The following is a 17707-nucleotide window of genomic DNA, read 5'->3' on the forward strand; positions in this document are numbered from 1 at the left end:
ACGTGCCATAGGTTCGCCATCCCGGTTCTAGACATATTGTATTTCATTTTCCATCACATAGGATGAAAATGGCAAGAACTGTAATTTAATCTATCTCCCCCGTTACCAGGCTGGAAAGGCCAATTTATCCATACTAAATATATATTTAGGTTCTGTCCCACTATTTCATTTTTCACTCTTTTACTGATTTGAGAGCTCCCATCTTATATCCACGGATTCACTGCCCTCTTGCAGCAGAGTATAAAAAATACAGAAAGTGAATATGATTGACAGAGGCAGTGTCAGTTTTATGGCGATAAATAGAAAATCAAAAATTTATTTAGATCACATTGCAGGTGGCTGCAAATTTCCAATTAATGTATAGCATGTCAAAATGGCAAGAACTGATAATGTTACAGAAGTAAATCGCAAGGAAATGTATTGATCAGCCTTGCTGACACAACCACCAAACTAAATTTAATTTCAATTTATATATTCAACTATAATAGCTTGCAGCAAGCATTTCCCCATTGCAAAAACCTGGATCAATATTTATGAAAAAAAATCATTTGCACGTGACAGGAAATAACTTTTGATACAGAAAAACTGTAGATGCCCATTGCCACTGATTTTCTTAGTTTATGGAGCATGATGTCAAAACCAACCACCAGAATTACTCAAGAACTTCACATTTGATGACTGCATGGAAGCAAATATTGCCTCGATTTCCTCACACTTTTGTCCTGAATGGGCAGAAAGAATATGAGGTCCCCTAATGTCATGTAAATACCTACACAGGATGCTCCATTGGACCATCCAAACCCTTCCTTGGCCTCATTCAACTGCTCCATACCTTTATTGCCTAATAAGCTTTCCTATCCAAATGCCTCCCTCTGTTATACCAATGCTACACATAAATTTCACTAAGCACATACAGAGATCTTCTCACTGTTTATTCCTTTCCAAGCAAGGCCTAGAACTAGACCTAAGCACAGATCTTACCCCAAAGGTAAGTACTACTAGGTTCAAGGGGATTTAGTTCTTGCTAAGTGTGCTAAGAACAATAGCTTTATTCAGCAGACTCTTCATAGTGTGCATAGCCACTAGCATAGGTCCTTCCTAAATTCAGGTTGCTGAACATATCAGTTGCCTCTGATTCCGAATCTCTCCCTCCTTCCTCATTATCATCATCTTCATCATCCTCTGCCTCGTAATCATCATATTCTTCATCATGATCTCCAGTATCAACACCTCTGCCAGATGAAAGATTCTTCCAATAGGCATCATAACCAGAAGCCCCATCAGCTTCTTCGCCTCCTGTCTGACGGCCAAATCTCAGAGAGCGAGCTGGAAAAAGAAATGGAGAAAGGTACAGAAGTTTCCATTATATTCTGCTTATCTATGTATCAAGGAAAGTGCTATAGATATTGGGTATTCCACAGAAAAGCATGAAAAATTATCTTGCGTTTTCTATGGGGCATCATGGATGCACCAAAAATTTAGAAGAAATCAATTAAAGAACCGATGTCCTTGGTTGTCCTTGCTTAATGAAGCTAATTGAGCTTGCAAATTCCCTCAGTAATTGATGTAATCCTAAATCAAAAGGCCATGTGAATGTGCCACTTAGGAACAATTCCAGCAGTCATCAATAACCAAGGATCTCGCATACCACAACTTGCAACTTTTGGTCGGCTTCCCGATTATGTTTGTTTGTTGGAAGCCTGCAGGGAAGATTGCAAATCATGATCATGTGATTGCAGGATTGCTGGGATGGTCATAAGTATGAGAACTGGTTGTAAGTATCACTAATTCAGTACACTCGTAAGTTTGAACAGTCACTGAAGGGTCATTAAACCAGGGCTACTTGTATTGCAACAGATTATGAGTTTGTAAGAGTGTGACATAATCTTCCACTAAAGGCAAAAAATATTCAGAATAAGCATTCTTAATCAGTTGACAATACAATGCTACACACTCTGTTATCTCAGCCAAATCTTAAGTAGACCATTACTTCCATTCTGCTGGGTATGAAAAGTACCAATCTTGGAAGGCAAACTTACTTGACATGCTTAGGTCCTTGGTTTGTTGTGTTTCATGCCCACATTTTGGACACGGAGGCTCTCTTCCCTTTTCATGTTTGAAAACCTTGCTGCGTGTATGATCATCACAGAAGCATGCCTGTAGGTATAATTTATATATCAGTAAAAATGAGTGTTTGGGTGACCAACAAAAGTAAAAACAAAACCCCACCATTATTAAAAACTTATTGAAAAGCAGCTCTGAGCTCCCAATAAATCTAACATGCATAAATAACTACCCATTAATGCTAGCTGCATTAATATCCCTCAAGTCTTTATTTTTTCCCCTAAAGGTCACAAGGTCAGGGCCATCATTATCTGTGTAGGGAGGCTGTCCCATAAGGTAAGCACCACGACAAAGAAGACATGCTTCCAAGACCCCATCAGGTAATACTCTTTTACTGAGAGGACTTGCCAACTCTGCTGGATTTAATGAGACAAGTAGAAACAATTGTGGATAGGCAATGTTGCAAATAAGTTGCCACATACCGTGTAGGCTTTAAAGGTAATAACTAACATCTGGGAACCTTGTGGGAGTTACAGTGGTGCTACAGAGATATACCATGATCGGCCTAATACAGCCCACGCTGTTTCATCATGAACTAGCTGAAACTTCTGAATGCTCTTTAAGGGCAGCCCCCATATAGAGCACATTACAATAGTCTAATTCAGGGGTCCCCAAGCTTGGCAGCTTTAAGACTTGTGGACTTCAACTCCAGCCAGCTATGCTCCCAGAATTCTGGGAGTTGAAGTCCACAAGTCTTAAAGCTGCCAAGTTTGAAGACCTCTGGTCTAATTGGAAGATGACAAAGACAAGGAAAGACCATGAACAGTGCCATCCAAACTAGGAAAGGACATAATTAGTGTACAAGTTCTATTTATGCAAAGGGTCTCTTGGCCATGGCTATTACTGCTCTTCAAGCAGAAGGCAGAGTCCAGAAGAATCCTCAGATTGTGAACCAACTCTGACTCCAGAGTGTCACCCCAATCGGAGGTAAAGATAGGATATAAGTAGTTTTTGACTTATTACTAGTTGCTTAATGACCGTTTGAAGTTATGATGGCCTTACTCTTCCTATGATCATGCGATTTTGGGTGCCTATCAACCAGCTCACCTTTATGGCTGTTTGTATTGCCCCATGGTCATGTGACTGCAATTTGCAATGTTTTTGGACAATTCCCAGTGTTCATTTCTGGTTTCAGCAAAAACACCCATTTGGGGAAAATCACTTAACAACCAAGGCATTCACTTAACGAATACCGCAAAAAATGTTAAAAAATTGGGTCTGGTCACGTGTTGCAACTTATGATCACTATGATTTATAACCATAATTTCAGACTCAATTACAGTTGTAAATTGAGGATTAATTATAACAAAGTATAGGACTGCACTATCACTTGCAACAATTGATCTTTTGAATCAGTAAAATAATGACATTCTGTAACACTAGAAACACAGAATAGAAGCAAGTGATACCGTTCTCCCATCAAATAACTGCACATATCTAAATAGTGATGTCCTGTACATTCATTCTGCCACTATTAACAAATGCTGAGACTACAAACAAAGTCAACCACCCTGCAGGAAATCCTATCACTTTTAAATAGCTGGAGAATCCAGAACAGTATGGATGCCTGAAGACAATGAAATAATTCATTTACCAGAATTCCCTGAAAGGTAGTAGGTATAAAAAATGAAGGAGATGCAGCATAATGAGGTATGATTTTAGCAATACCAGTTATAAGCAATTGGTGCAGAAATATTCAGGTTGATATGAAAACCTACAATGCTTTGAATGAAAGGAAACCAGCAGATGGTAACCTGAACAATAATCCAGGGCAGGTGCTGGTGTTTTATGGTGACTGGAAGGAAAGTTTCAGCATCACATTGAAATCACAGCATGAAAGTTAATCAAAGTATAATAGAAACAGGACACAGACCATTAAAAAAAAGCCCACCACAAAGCATTTTTAATGTATTATGGAAAATGAATGATGAGAGCTGCCAGCAGGTTGAAAGCATGTGAATACGAAATGCGATACATTTACTTGGAAATGTTTTTGCTTGTACCTTACAGCGGAGACATGAATGCTGCCCCAGTCGATTGCAGGAAACACCTAATAGGCAAAATAAAAGGCATGGCTGAATGAGGAGAGTTCTTGTTGCTTTGCCCTCTTTTTCTTTTTGTCTTTTAAATCAAGGTCGACTCTTTAGTTCAATGGACAACCTTAGGCTCTCCCTCAGCAAAATACAATGGAACTGAACACTTAAGAGATGAGAGAAAATGGGGATTTTAATGAGGCACCAAGACCAGTTTCATTTCAGTAGCAAATTGCAGGAGTCCTGATCTAAGACCAAAGACTCCAATCATCACCCAAAGGCATCTCATGAGAGGAACTGCCCAACAAAACATGAACACTGCATTGCTCCTTCCTCATGTCCAATTTCTGGACACACTGTTCATGCAAGGACAAAAAAAGCAGCACTGGATTAAACGATAAGAGATGTGATGGTGATAGAAAAATTCAGGTAGTTTTGGATGAGATGTATAAAAGGAATGATCATAAACTTGGTGCTTGGGTAAGGAGTGCCCACATAGAGTACCAATCATAAGCTGTACTAGTCTTGCATGTACTGACGTATAGGAAAATTAATTGTAGTACATCCTTGAATGCATTCTGATTCAGAATGTTACATCCTATATTCAGTTCCCAGTGACAGTACACTGGCACCTTAACGTAATGTTGTAATGGCATTGATTGCTTAGTTCTGCACACTTCTGCAATCCATACAGACTCCCAGTGTTAATCAGTGACTAAACATCTATAATACACAATAATATATGAACAAAAATAAGTGGGGCATGAACAAAACAGATTTAACAAGAGTTCAATAAAGCAACAGAAACTAAAAACAGAAAAAAGAAAAAAAAACAATTTTCTATAATTTTAAAACAATGGAGTAGTATAGCAAACTACTCACTTTTTAAACAAAGTTGAACTTAGACCACACAGAATTCATAAACCCTGGTTTGCAAACCACAGCAGGTTTACATAATTTGCTAAGCCAAAACTGGATAAAGCATTTTATGCCTAACACGGTCTTTTATTAGATCCACATGAAGTGGGAATGTTTTTTTGTGCCTGGCTTCCGATACAGAAACTGCAGCCTTTATAAAAAGGCTCTTCCAAGACCAGAATCTACAAACAGAAGCTAGTTTAAGCTTCAGTCATTTTCCTGGCTTTCTTTAAACACCACTTCCTTAAACTTGGGTATTGTGCATACAAGTTTGTTTCAAATATAGCAAGCATTATATATTAGAAACCGGGTCAATCTATCCTCCAAAGCACCTGAGGGTAGGACAAGAAGCAATGGATGGAAACTAATTAAGGAGAGAACCAACCTAGAACTAAGGAGAAATTTCCTGACAGTGAGAACCATTAATCAGTAGAACAACTTGCCTCCAGTGTTGTGAGTACTCAAACACTACCAATTTTTAAGAAGAGACTGGACAACCTTTTACCTGAAATGCTATGGCATTTCTTGCTTGAGCAGGGGCTTGGATTAGAAAATATCCAAGCTCCCTTCCAACTCTATTATTCAGTCATGAAAGTAACAGGGCCAATAATCTCCCACTTCATACTACTTTGTAAATTATCAATTTGAAATTCATTATTGAACTACCTTGTGGGCTTGAACTAAATCACAGAAACAGTTAAAAGCATGCTTAATTTGATAATAGAGTCATTAAGAATAAACTTACATTTAAAGGTTTCAGCTTCCAGAACCTGGCAGCTGGCTTGATGCTCAAACTGATCATCCTCACAAAGGAAATTATGGCAAAAGGAGCAGCTAAATATCCTGCCACCTGTAGGATTCAGTGAAAAGAATGCAGATTGATCAAAACCAATTGCAGCATATCCTACCAGAGACTGAAAACTGAAGACAAAGAAAATCTGAATTTACCCACAAAGAAAATACAAAAAAACCCCACGACTTTATAGTTTATTTACCATGTATGCTAAGTCACACTATGTACGTGTTTTACCAGCTAGCTGTAAAATTGCATCCTCCTTTTCTTACATATCTTTTTTTTAAAAAAAATTGATTTATATGCCGCCCTTCTCCGGAGACTCAGGGCAGCTTACAATGCATTAAGCAATAGCCTTCATACTTTTGTATATTTATACAAAGTCAGCTTATTGCCCCCACAAACTGGGTCCTCAATTTACCTACCTTAGAAAGGATGGAAAGCTGACTCAGCCTTGAGCCTGGTGAGATTCGAACTTACAGTAATTGCAGACAGCTGATGTTAATCACAATGCTTTTAGTCTGCTGAGCCACCAGGCCCTATCTAAAAATATAAACTTTTAATTTTCTTTAAATATAGATAAAAATACAGATAGTCCTCAATTTACAACCATTCATTTAGTGACTATTCAAAGTCACTAAATAAATCTAGGCTTAGGCTTAGGGTTAGGTCTATTTGGAGTGATGGCCAAAATATTTTACTATGGTTCACAAACAGCTCTGAATGAAAAGCTGTCAATTTCTCTTTTCTTCGAAAACTTCTAGGAATCTCTCCTAGCATTCGTTTACGGTCATGACTCCAAGTAGATGTAATCCTAATCCTAACCCTAATCCTAGATTCATTTTAATTGACAATGGGATTTTCCCATGTATTTTACTGTATTCCACAAACAAGTCCAAATGAAAAACTGTTAACTCACCTTTCCTTTGAAAACCTTTAGTATCCCTAGCATTAGTTATTGGTCATGACACCAAGTAGACTATCTGAATCCCAATTCAGAAAAATTTAGAATGGATTGTGTCCACTGTATGAAAATATTAACATAGAGGTAAGTCCTTGACTTACAACAGTTCATTTAGTGACAGGTCAAAGTTACAACAGCACTGAAAAAACTGCCGATCACACTTACGATCTTTGCAGCATCCCCATGGTCACAATATCAAAATTCACAAAACTGGCAAATGACTCATACTTATGAAGGTTGCGGTGTCTCAGGGTCATGTGACCACCTTTTACGATCTTCTGAGAAGCAAAGTCAATGGGGAAACCAGATTTACTTAACAACTGTGTTATTAACTTAACAGTGGCGGCAAGAAAGGTTGTAAAGTGAAGCAAAACTCAGTTAATAACTGTCTTGCTTAGCAACAGAGATTTGGGGCTCAATTGTGGTTATAAGTCGAGGACTACCTGCATAAGAGAATTAGTAGTCACAGTAAAAAGTCTTGTGGAAAACCTGAAAGATTTAAAACATCATTGCATAAATTTCATGGACTGCAATCAACTTTGCCACAGAACATTATCCTAAAGCTTCCGTTGTGTGTGTGCGTGATAGCCCACATATAGACATACATTCATAAGGAACAGATGGAGAAATTGCAAGAATACAAGACAGATAATTTAGATTAATTTGGTTCCTTCTCACCAAGAAATAACTTACCATGATCCCAGACACCTCTCTCACATTCAATGCATTCTGCATCAGTCAGAGGACAGATGCAGGCATGGGTGCTCAAACATTTTCTGCCATGGCAAACCCAAGCTTCACAAAAATCACATATGGCCCCCTATGAAAAAAGAGGTAACATTTATTATCAGCTATGTCTGACTGCTAATGAAAGACATTTTCCTTGACTACACATGCATTTCCAGGGACAGTAAATCCCCACCAATATACTCCTTGTTCTTATGCTTTCTCAATTCTCAATCTTTACTGGCACCTTTAATTTAGTATCAACTCTACTTCCCATTCTTGACACAAAGTCATAAAACAAGTTAAAAGGTGAAAGATTCATAGGATCTGAAAAGAAACCAGAGTACCAAAGAAGGTGTTCCACTAGATATGGAACATGCTGTTAGGCCAAATGAAAGTGCCAAAGCACACCAAGAGCGCCTGGAAACTTTCCCTGGATAGATCAATCCTCCTATACTTCCTGCCTAACCAGAATGTGTAAAAAAATGGGAAGAAACAACTTAATATCAGGCCAGTTTTCATTGATCACTTTCCGGGCCTAAATGCCAAGATCTTACCCAAGGGAAGGGAATATGCAGAAGCCCATTTATCTAATTTTGTTTCATTTCCATTTTAAGATTCCATGCTTGTTCACTCTCTCAAAGCAAATACGGGTAGTCCTCGATTCACCACTGAGCTCAAAATTTCTGTTGTTCAGTGAGGTTTGCCACATTTTACGACCTTTTTTTGCACAGTTGTTAAGCGAATCACTGCAGTTGTTAAATTAGTAACACGGTTGTTGAGTTAATCTGGCTTCCCCAATCAGAAGATCGTAAAAGGTGACCACACGGCTCTTGGACATTGCAACTGTCATAAATATGAGTCACTTGCCAAGCTTCTGAATTCTGATCACGTGACCATGAGGAAGCTGCAATGGTCATAAGTGCAACCATAAATGAGTTTTTTCAGTGCTGTTGTAACTTCAAACTGTGACTAAACAAACTGTTGTAAGTCGAGGACTACCTGTACGTTAATATTTTCATAAAGTGGACACAATCCAGTTCATTCTAAATGCAGCTAAATTGATTTCATTGAAATTTAGGCATGCACAAATACCCATTCAAATATTCCAATCCTACATTTTGCTACCCAGAAGACACCAATGCTGCCAAACAAGTCCTTTCTGCAATAATTACTTAACCTACTGTAAATCTTAGCCATGTAATTGACTTCAGATACATACCACCATTGCAAGCCCAGTGCTATACACTCCAGCATGTTTTATGACACAGTCTGAGGATTTCATCATACATTTTGTCTTTCCTATTACAAAGGACATAAAAATATTGTTTAAGAAGTTAAGGATTAATAATGTCATTCAACTAACACATTTCAATTAATTCTATGAACTTTTAGTTCTTTGTTTACATATCAAATTAATAATTTTGAGAAAGATTCCTTTTTGTTTTGTTTTGTTTTAAAAATGTGGGCTGTATAAGCCACAAGAGGAATCAATCTGGGACCCAAAGGTGCTTTTTCAAGAGTCAACTGGACTTTCTGGGTTTTCTTTGAAGACGTTTCGCTTCTCATCCAAGGAGCTTCTTCACATACCATCCAGTCAGAGCTGAAGGAGCTTCTTGGATGAGAAGCGGAACGTCTTCAAAGAAAAACCATAAAGTCCAGTTGACTCTTGACTTTTGGGACAACCATGACCTGGATGGCAAACACACATAATACTCCTTCCTTCTCCTATTTTCCCCACAACTAAAAGCCCATGTGGTGAGTTGGGCTGAGATAGAGTGCTGGTCCAAAGTCGCCCTTTCATGCCTAAAGCGGACAAGTAGTGTAGTGACTATAACTAGAAGTGGTGACTTGTAGTGATCATTGCAGAAGATGGGAGCTAGAAAGTTGTTATCAATACATTCTCCTGATGGGTTGATCTTTTTCACCAAGAAATAAAGATTCAATAATGGCATACAAAGGAAGAAAGAAGGGTGCACCATAAATGTACAACTCCAAATTTCACAAGGGAGAAAGCCCTTCTGAGATACATAATATTTATTTTTTGACCTGATTATGTGTTTGGGCCTGGAAGTTCAAATATGTCAAAGGCTCAATTTCCTGGTTATATCAACATTTATGGATAATTGTTTGCAGCCGCTGTATATATATACCGTATATATACCACCTACAAGGGGGTGAAAATTTAGGTGCGTCTTATACACCGAATGTAGCCCCGCCCACCCACTGGCCTCTGCCTCACGGCAGTTACCTCCTTGCAAGCAAATAGCAAGAAAAAACAGCTCCTTTCAGCTTCAGGACAGCCTAATTAGAACAAGTTTTTTTTTTTTTAATTTGATTTATATGCCACCCTTCTCCGGAGACTCAGTTGATTGGATTGGCTTCCCGACTCTCAGCTGATTTGCTATCAGCTGTTTTGCACACAGCTCTGCTGCTTGCTGCGAAGAGGTAAATTGCTGGAGCAGATTTTTATTTATTGTGTTTTGTTTTAATTGATTCTTATAATTGTTTATCTCCTAGAGTCGCTTGTTTGAGATGGGAGACCGTAGAAACTGAATAAATGAATACAAAATAAAAAGGAAAAGGAGGAAAATAAAGGAAAGCCAGGAGGAAAATCTTTAGAGCAAAAAAGGAACAGCCAGAAAATGGCACAATCCTTTTCCCATTCCAAATCACATTCCACCATCTCTATTAAAAGTTCCCTTTCCTGTTTAGATAATTTCTATATTTCTTTTAATAAGACAATTGTGCTCAAGAACTGTGCCCTAATTCTGGATTAGCTGGGAACTTCGTGTTTTTACTGCCATGGATGCTTCTGCACTTTCCCCAAACATCACTGCTTCTGCATTCTTGGCACTCCTTTGCATAGCAGGCTACTGAAGGTGTTTATTGCACAGAGGAAAACTTCTCAGAATATCCATATGATGCAATGGGAAAACAACATGTGGTCTTGCCCTGTATGCACATATACCTCCAAACTACTGCTGGACACTGGAATTCACTTCATCTTAACTCAAGTATCTCATATCACAATACTTAAATAATTATACCTAAAACCACTATACTTAAAGAAGCAAAAGAATGAAAGCCTGAGCACCTCTGAAACATGAAATCAGAAAAAAAAATAAACTAACCCAAAGCAGAAATCTATTGTTGCAATCCAGTAATCAAAATGTTAAACCAGGCACACTTACCACACTGTGCACAAATGGGTAATTTTTGAGTAGAGTTGCAAAAGTAGCAAAAAGCTCTATTTTTTTGCCGCCTGTTAAAATAAACAAAACAAGATGAAACAAATAGCTAAACAAATGTATTTAAAATTGTATGTAAAATCCTGAAAAGGAATATTTACCTTTGACATTTGTCACATTCCTGTAAAAGAAAGAAACAGGGTTTTTATATCCATATTTTTAGGCTTGGCAAATTAAAGGCAATTTATTTTTTAAAAACATAAAACATAAAATACATCTTTTTAGAGCAAGGATTTGATCCGGTATAAAGTAAATACAATTACTCACATTCCCTCAACCAATTTTGTTCCAAATTTTATCCATTTACCTCTTTAAAAAAAAATTAAAAAAAGAAAAAAAATCTTATTCTAAACATTTAGATTTTAAACATTCTACTATGTCACCCTAAATTCTAAACAATTATTTCCAAATAGACATCATTCCAAATCTTTGTCATTTTAACAATCAATATTTCATATATATTCCTCATTTCTAAGACCCATTATATCGAGTCTATATTGTACCTCTTTTAAATGGCAACTAGTATCCATAATCTTGACAAAGAATATTTTCCTCCTTTCTTAATTGTTTCTAAATCAATCACCATTTCCATCTAAAATTTGTCACTCCCAAAATACTTTATTTTAAAGTCTAATATTTAACTAATTCATAATTTAAATAGCTATTTCCCAACAGTGTTTTCCGCCACTTTTATCTCTATTTATTTAACTGGTTCACGGTTTGGCTTAACTATTCTCCAGTATTGTCTCCTCCACTTCCTCCTGAGTTTATTTTTTGGCTGGTTTGCATCTTAATCAGTTGCTTTCCAGCAATGCTTTCCTCCACTCCTAACCTTACTTATTTGAGCTGGTTCACAGTATAATTTTAACTGCATACCAACGTTGTCTCCTTTAATCCTCCTAAATCTATTATGAAACTGGTTTGCAACTCAAATAGTTGCTTCCCAGCAATGCTTCCTCATCAAATTAAAGGCAATTTGTAATGCACCGTACATCATACTTTGGAGAGGCAATCATAAAAAGAACCAAACTACCGGTATCTATTATCTTTGATCTTTCTATATCATCCATTACTCTGAACTGGACCTGTACTAGCTTCTTGGTATTGAATATGTTTTAGTTATTTCATTTCTACTGATCATCTTTAAGGTCCCAGTAGAGTGGTGCAGTGGCCTAGAGGTGGAGCTCTCGCCTCACAATCAGGAGGCTGTGAGCTCGAACTTAGGTAGAGGCAGATATTTCTCTCTCTGGGCATAATGAGAATATATCTGCTGAACAAAACTCTGCATTGGCGACAGGAAGGGCATCTGGCCAGTAAACACTCAGCTCCATTCAGTTGCCCAGACTCCACCCTGCAAGGGATTATGGGGTCATTAAAAGAAGATGATCTTTAAGGTCCCTGTAGTTCAAAAATCACATTACAAAGGTCAATTTTGCTACAAGAACACACATTCTGCATGTGCAAAGGAGACAAGATTTTCCTGAAGCATTTCCAGCAAAGAATTTCATAATTTGGGAGTTCAACCTTTTTTTTTATTGCTAGTAACATTTTGGAATAATCTAGGCAATTTCTGCCTCTCCCATCTTAGATAAGAAGGGCTGCTCATCCCCTTTCATCCACACCCACACAATATGAAGTAGATACCACAGCCAACAATTGTATGTTTACAATTAAACTTTTAGAGGACTAAATGCAGCTCTAGAGGACAGAATACTTTCCAAGCTTCTCTAAAGGGCTGGAAATCTGTCCAAGGGATAGCAACTGAAAATGACCTATCAGGATATTCGCTGACCTTATCAAGTATCTTCCTACTATATCTGTATAAAACCAAATAATCCAAAAATCAGTTCTGGAATATGGATTCAGGCAGGTTTGAGTTTGGCCATCTTTATACACATTTCTTTTTAATTCAGGGAAATGAAGCCTGGATCCCTCATCTTTTCCCCCCTTAAATCCTCTATATACCAGAAACCTTTCAAGAGAAGGTAAAGAGATGTTCCTTGTCTACTGTAATAGTTTTTAGATGTACTTTTCTTATCTATTAACATTAGTGAGTTTTATAAGATTACACATGCGTTCTCCTTACTGCAAGAAAGTTTGAAAATATTTGACCCAACCATACTTCTGTGCAGGACAAAGGAAGGAGATCACTTTTAGCATTCTATTATTTTATCAGACATCTGACACTGAAAAAGCTTTAAAAACTAAATATTACCATTGAAGCATTGCAGGGATGTTTGGCCAAATCAATATTAGCCCTTGAAGCTCTAATTTGTTTTTCCCGTTCCTTCCGACTTTCAGCTTTCTTCCGTGCACCTGTCTTCTTCTTCGGCATTTTTCACTTCCTGGAAAAAACATTTATCAGGATTAGTCTGCCCCATATTTTCCACCAAGAATACATGCCTCTACTTCTGAATTTTTATTAATGAATCCATAAAAATGCTCAGATGCAAAGATGTAGAACTGTTAAATTTACAATGGCCATTCCTGGCCACTGGTCCCCAAATGGTGATATTACACTCGTCAGCAGCCAATAACTACTACAGTCTCTAAATTAGGAAAAGCTACTTTTCTTCCTAAAACTATGAGCAACTGGGACAAAAAGTGAACATAGAATCAAAATAAATTGTCTAACAAAATTGAAGGGATTTGACTACATCATACAATAAAATGTCATTTGCTTAACAATGTATTGCCAGATAAACCAAAACTGACTGGATTATACAATATGCTAAGCAAAATCAAATAAATCACATTATGGTTAATGTCATGTGAATCCAACTGAAATATGCTTGTGATCTGAATACCAAAGATACTGAAATTACCATTTTGAATTTATTGGAATAATTTCTTCTCCAACTCATATTTAAATGTCTGGATTTGTCAGCAAGAAAAATTATGTAGTTTTTAATATATTTGTTAAGTATACTTGTATGTATTCTAATGAGTATAAATAACACACAGTATGTCCAGAACCAGGACAATTCTAATGAAATTTCCTGCACTGGAATATAGGCTTTATCCAGAAAAAAGCTATCCATTGTTTTGCAGTGCTCTCAAGAATCATATGTATTGTGCTGCTTTTTTACATCACCAATACCCTAATATAGCAATAGTACTTAGATTCATATACAGCTTCACAGCGCTTTACAACTGTCTCTAAGCTGTTTACAGAATCAGCATATTGCCCCCAACAATTTGGATCCTCATTTTACCGACCTCGGAAGGATGGAAAGCTGACTCAGCCTTGAGCTGGTGAAGATCACTTGGCAGTCAGCAGAATTAGCCTGCAATACTGCATTCTAACCACTGTGCCATCATGGCTCTTACTGGACAACTGTGCAAGCTAACATGAGTCAAGTTAGCTAAACCATGCAAAACATTTAATTGCAAATTCAAGAATTGGTTCAGAGGAGAAAGCCCAGAGTCACTGACAAAAGAGAAAGACCTGGAGAAAATCACAAAATACACAGATTTGCAAATAGAAGTAGAATAAAAACATTCAAAACCATAATCAGGCCATGTTCTGGGCAAAAATTACATATAATTTATATGATTTAATTTTCTCCTTAGCTTTCCACACTGAACCTAGTTCTTATTAAAAAAAATAATCTTGCATAACAATTTTTTTTTTTTGCTAACTATCATTCTGGGGAATATATCATATATAAATTCAGGTTTTCTTCCTAATTAATGAAACTTAATAAAATGTCTAGCAGTATTAAATTTAGGTTATTATACATGGTTTGTCAGAACTGTACAGATGGGCAAGAAGTTTCATCCTCTTTCTGTTATATATTGAGGGAACTAAACAAACCTTATTAACTTGTTATATGATATTCCTTTCTGCAAAATACTGGGAAGCACCAAACATACCAATCCCAAACCATGGATTGAATATTTTTAAATTATACTATAACTGTACTACAATGTCTAATAATTACCTAAGAGAATAATGAATAAAATCAGGAGAATTAGTTAGCTTACTAAGAATTTTTAACCCATAATATATAGAAAAAGGGGAGAGGTGAATGTTTTTGTGGTTCTTGAGAGAAAAAAGTGTCCAATTGATAAAATAATCTTAAATCCAATTGGTGTCCAGGCTCAATTTTGGGTTTGAAATCAAAGGAGCCTTTTACAGCCAAAGTTATCAACCAACCCCCTGCAATACACTGACCTCTAGATGTGTTTTGTTAAACTCTAACTTTTGAAATGGCCAGTAAACCTGACCAGGCCAGACTATGTATGACTCAATAGTCATATGATTTACACTGCCTGAAAAGAACAACCAACATGCTCAATTACAAAATGCACTTTGTGCCAGTAAATAAATTTATTTTATTTTATTATTTTGTCAAACTTGTGGTCAATGCCTGGGATGCACTACCTGACTCTGTAGTTTCTTCCCCAAACCCCCAAAACTTTAACCTTAAACTGTCTACTGTTGACCTCACCCAGTGGTGGGATTCAAGTAATTTAACAACTGGTTCTCTGCCCTAATGATTTCTTTCAACAACCAGTTTGCCAAACTGTTTAGAAAGTTAACAACCGGTTCTCCCGAATTAGTGCGAACTGGCTGAATCCCATCACTGACGTGACCCCATTCCTAAGAGGTCTGTAAGGGGTGTGCATAAGTGCACCAACCTGCCTACTGTTCCTATCCTACTATTCCTTTTTACTTACTCTTTTCATGTATTCAAATTATGTTTATACTTTTACCTGTATACTTGACAAATAAACTTATGATTATGAACAAGATAGCAGGTATAAATATGAACGAAGGAAACGAATACAAATGAATAATCCAACAGCACAACAATTGCGCTCTATAACTACACTCTTAACTACCTAAGACGTTCCAAGAAAGAACCCATCTAAGCTAACGCCGGAAAATAAAAGACTATCTCCAGATGCCACACGTTGCAAACTTGCAAAGCTCTGCCCTCGTTACTCCGGTCTCAAAGAAGCTTCCGATTCAAATCCTTTCGAGGCCTAACCTCCTGGCACAACTGGTTTAATTTAAATCAAGCACAAAAGCAAAGGCACCATCATCGAAACTCCTTGAAAAACGGAAGGAAAAGGAGTAAGAAAAAGACAAGAAGGGGGGGGGAGAGAGGTAAAGTTGAAGCAACTAACTCCAGATTTCAGCCTGTTTGCAATCACAAACCACGCAGCGCTGGAGCGATAGTCCTTCCAGCTGTGGGAGCCAGAAAAGCGGCTTCTTATGGTCCCCCTTAACAGGAACATCCCAGATGGGATCCGTGCTCCTCCAACCCGGCGCCCTCGGCCTACAACTCCCACAATCCTCAGCCAGCAACATTTTGCAGGGAATCGTGGGAGCTGTAGTCCCCACACCTTGCCGACCCTGAATCCGGAGAAGGCTGCTCCACCGCCCGCGTTTCCTAGCACCCCCTGCCCCTCGTTTAATCCGCCTGCCTCGATGACCGCGGACCCATCCCGATCCCCGGCTCGGGAATCCCGTCCCGTCGCCGCTCACCGCCTTAAACTGGCCTTCTTCAGGCCTTTCAAGACAGCTCAGCCTCCCAGAGAAGCCGAAAACGGCGCGTGGGCTCCGGCCTCAGCTGCTGCAAAAGGCATCGCTGGCGCTCGCTGAGCATGCTCGGGGCCAGCGAGCAGGCGCGGTTGGAGCCACTGTTGCAGCTTCTTCCTGCTTTAGTTTTGCCCTCAGTCGGGTGCGGGGCGGTTCGTGGCGAAATGGTGGGTGAGGGATATTCCCGAAGCCTCAGCAGGCAGGGAGGGTCGCTTGGGTGGCAGGCTGAGAAAGTGGGTTTAATGGCGAGGTCGAGCTTGGCTTTTTCACCTCCCTGCCTTTTGCGAACTCCTGGCTGCCACGCAAGGAAAGCACTGATGCAACTGAGACCTTGGCTTGTTTCTCTTCCGCCAGAAATGGGTCTTCGGTGGGTCTTGCTTCCGGACCGTAGCCCTCGTTGTGATAAAAAACAAAACAAAACCAACTCTTTTCGTTGTTTTAGGGAGATGCCTGTTGCATAGATAGTTTTGTGGCGCCTTAAAATATGTCAATACGTTAATTGAACTTTATTCTGGCATAAAAACCTATATGGCTAATGGTTCATGTCCATCGGAAGCAAAATGTCTTGTAGGAAGTTAGCACCCACCCCTTTCCTAGAAGAATGAAATATTTTAGGAAATATTAAAAAGGCAGAATGTATTTCCCTGGATGAGAAATGGAGAAACATGTTTTAAAGACAAAGCAGCTCCCACCTTCCTGCCTCCCCCCCCCTTTTGTCAATGGGCCAGAGGCAGAAACCCAATCCTTTGTCAAAGGACCATCATCTGCAACACAATAGGACCCATCTAGCAACAGAAACTAACACAATGGGACCCATCTAGCAACAGAAACTCAACACATGGCCCCTGGGAAGAGTACATGGCCAGCAAGGCCAGCTAAGATCCCCACCCCCTGGGAGTCTAACATCCAATCAGGATACGCTTTATGGGCCCCAGGAAGTTCAAAGCCAGAGAGGGCATAAAACCAGGGACTCGCAGCATCTCAGCCCCTTTTTCTGATCAGAAACTCAAGCCATGTGATCCTGTCCACCATTAAACCATCTTTCCAAGCAGTCTCCATGTTTCCAGTGTCTTTTTCCCCACTTGGAGCTGAACCCAGAAGGATATTTCTTCTAACAGTCTTATGCACAAGATGATGAAATAACCTGAAGCAGGATCCATACATTGTGTCAATTGGTTATTTGTGTAATATCCATTTGACTAGGCACCTATGGAACAAAGACCAAATTGCAACTCCCAAACCCCCTGTTACTATAATTGTTAGAAATGGAGGGTGGGGGATGATTTTTGTTGCCATTTTAGGACAAAGTATATATGAAAATTACAGTGAGTTCTAAAAAAATCAAAG

At 38.5% G+C, this 17707-nt stretch overlaps 1 protein-coding gene across 2 annotated transcripts; it reads right to left on the reverse strand.

The window, feature by feature from the left end:
* Positions 1 to 285: 285 nt before the first annotated feature.
* Positions 286 to 16954, reverse strand: NOAZFP (nucleolar atypical zinc finger). 2 transcript variants are annotated; one of them, XM_034401489.3, is made up of 10 exons: positions 16307 to 16954; positions 13025 to 13154; positions 10911 to 10930; positions 10753 to 10823; positions 8781 to 8860; positions 7526 to 7652; positions 5821 to 5925; positions 4128 to 4174; positions 2040 to 2157; positions 286 to 1326 (listed from the first exon to the last, which is right to left on the reverse strand). In XM_034401489.3, the coding sequence occupies exons 2-10, from the start codon at positions 13142 to 13144 to the stop codon at positions 1049 to 1051; spliced, it is 966 nt and encodes a 321-aa protein (XP_034257380.1). In that variant the 5' UTR covers positions 13145 to 13154; positions 16307 to 16954; the 3' UTR covers positions 286 to 1048. The 2 variants fall into 2 exon arrangements, with proteins under 2 accessions (XP_034257380.1, XP_034257381.1); XM_034401490.2 differs by lacking the exon at positions 16307 to 16954 and adding an exon at positions 15946 to 16101.
* Positions 16955 to 17707: the final 753 nt, after the last annotated feature.

This window comes from Pantherophis guttatus, chromosome 8 (genome assembly GCF_059756535.1).
Source record: "Pantherophis guttatus breed Tessera chromosome 8, ASM5975653v1, whole genome shotgun sequence".
Taxonomy (NCBI): Eukaryota; Metazoa; Chordata; class Lepidosauria; order Squamata; family Colubridae; genus Pantherophis; species Pantherophis guttatus.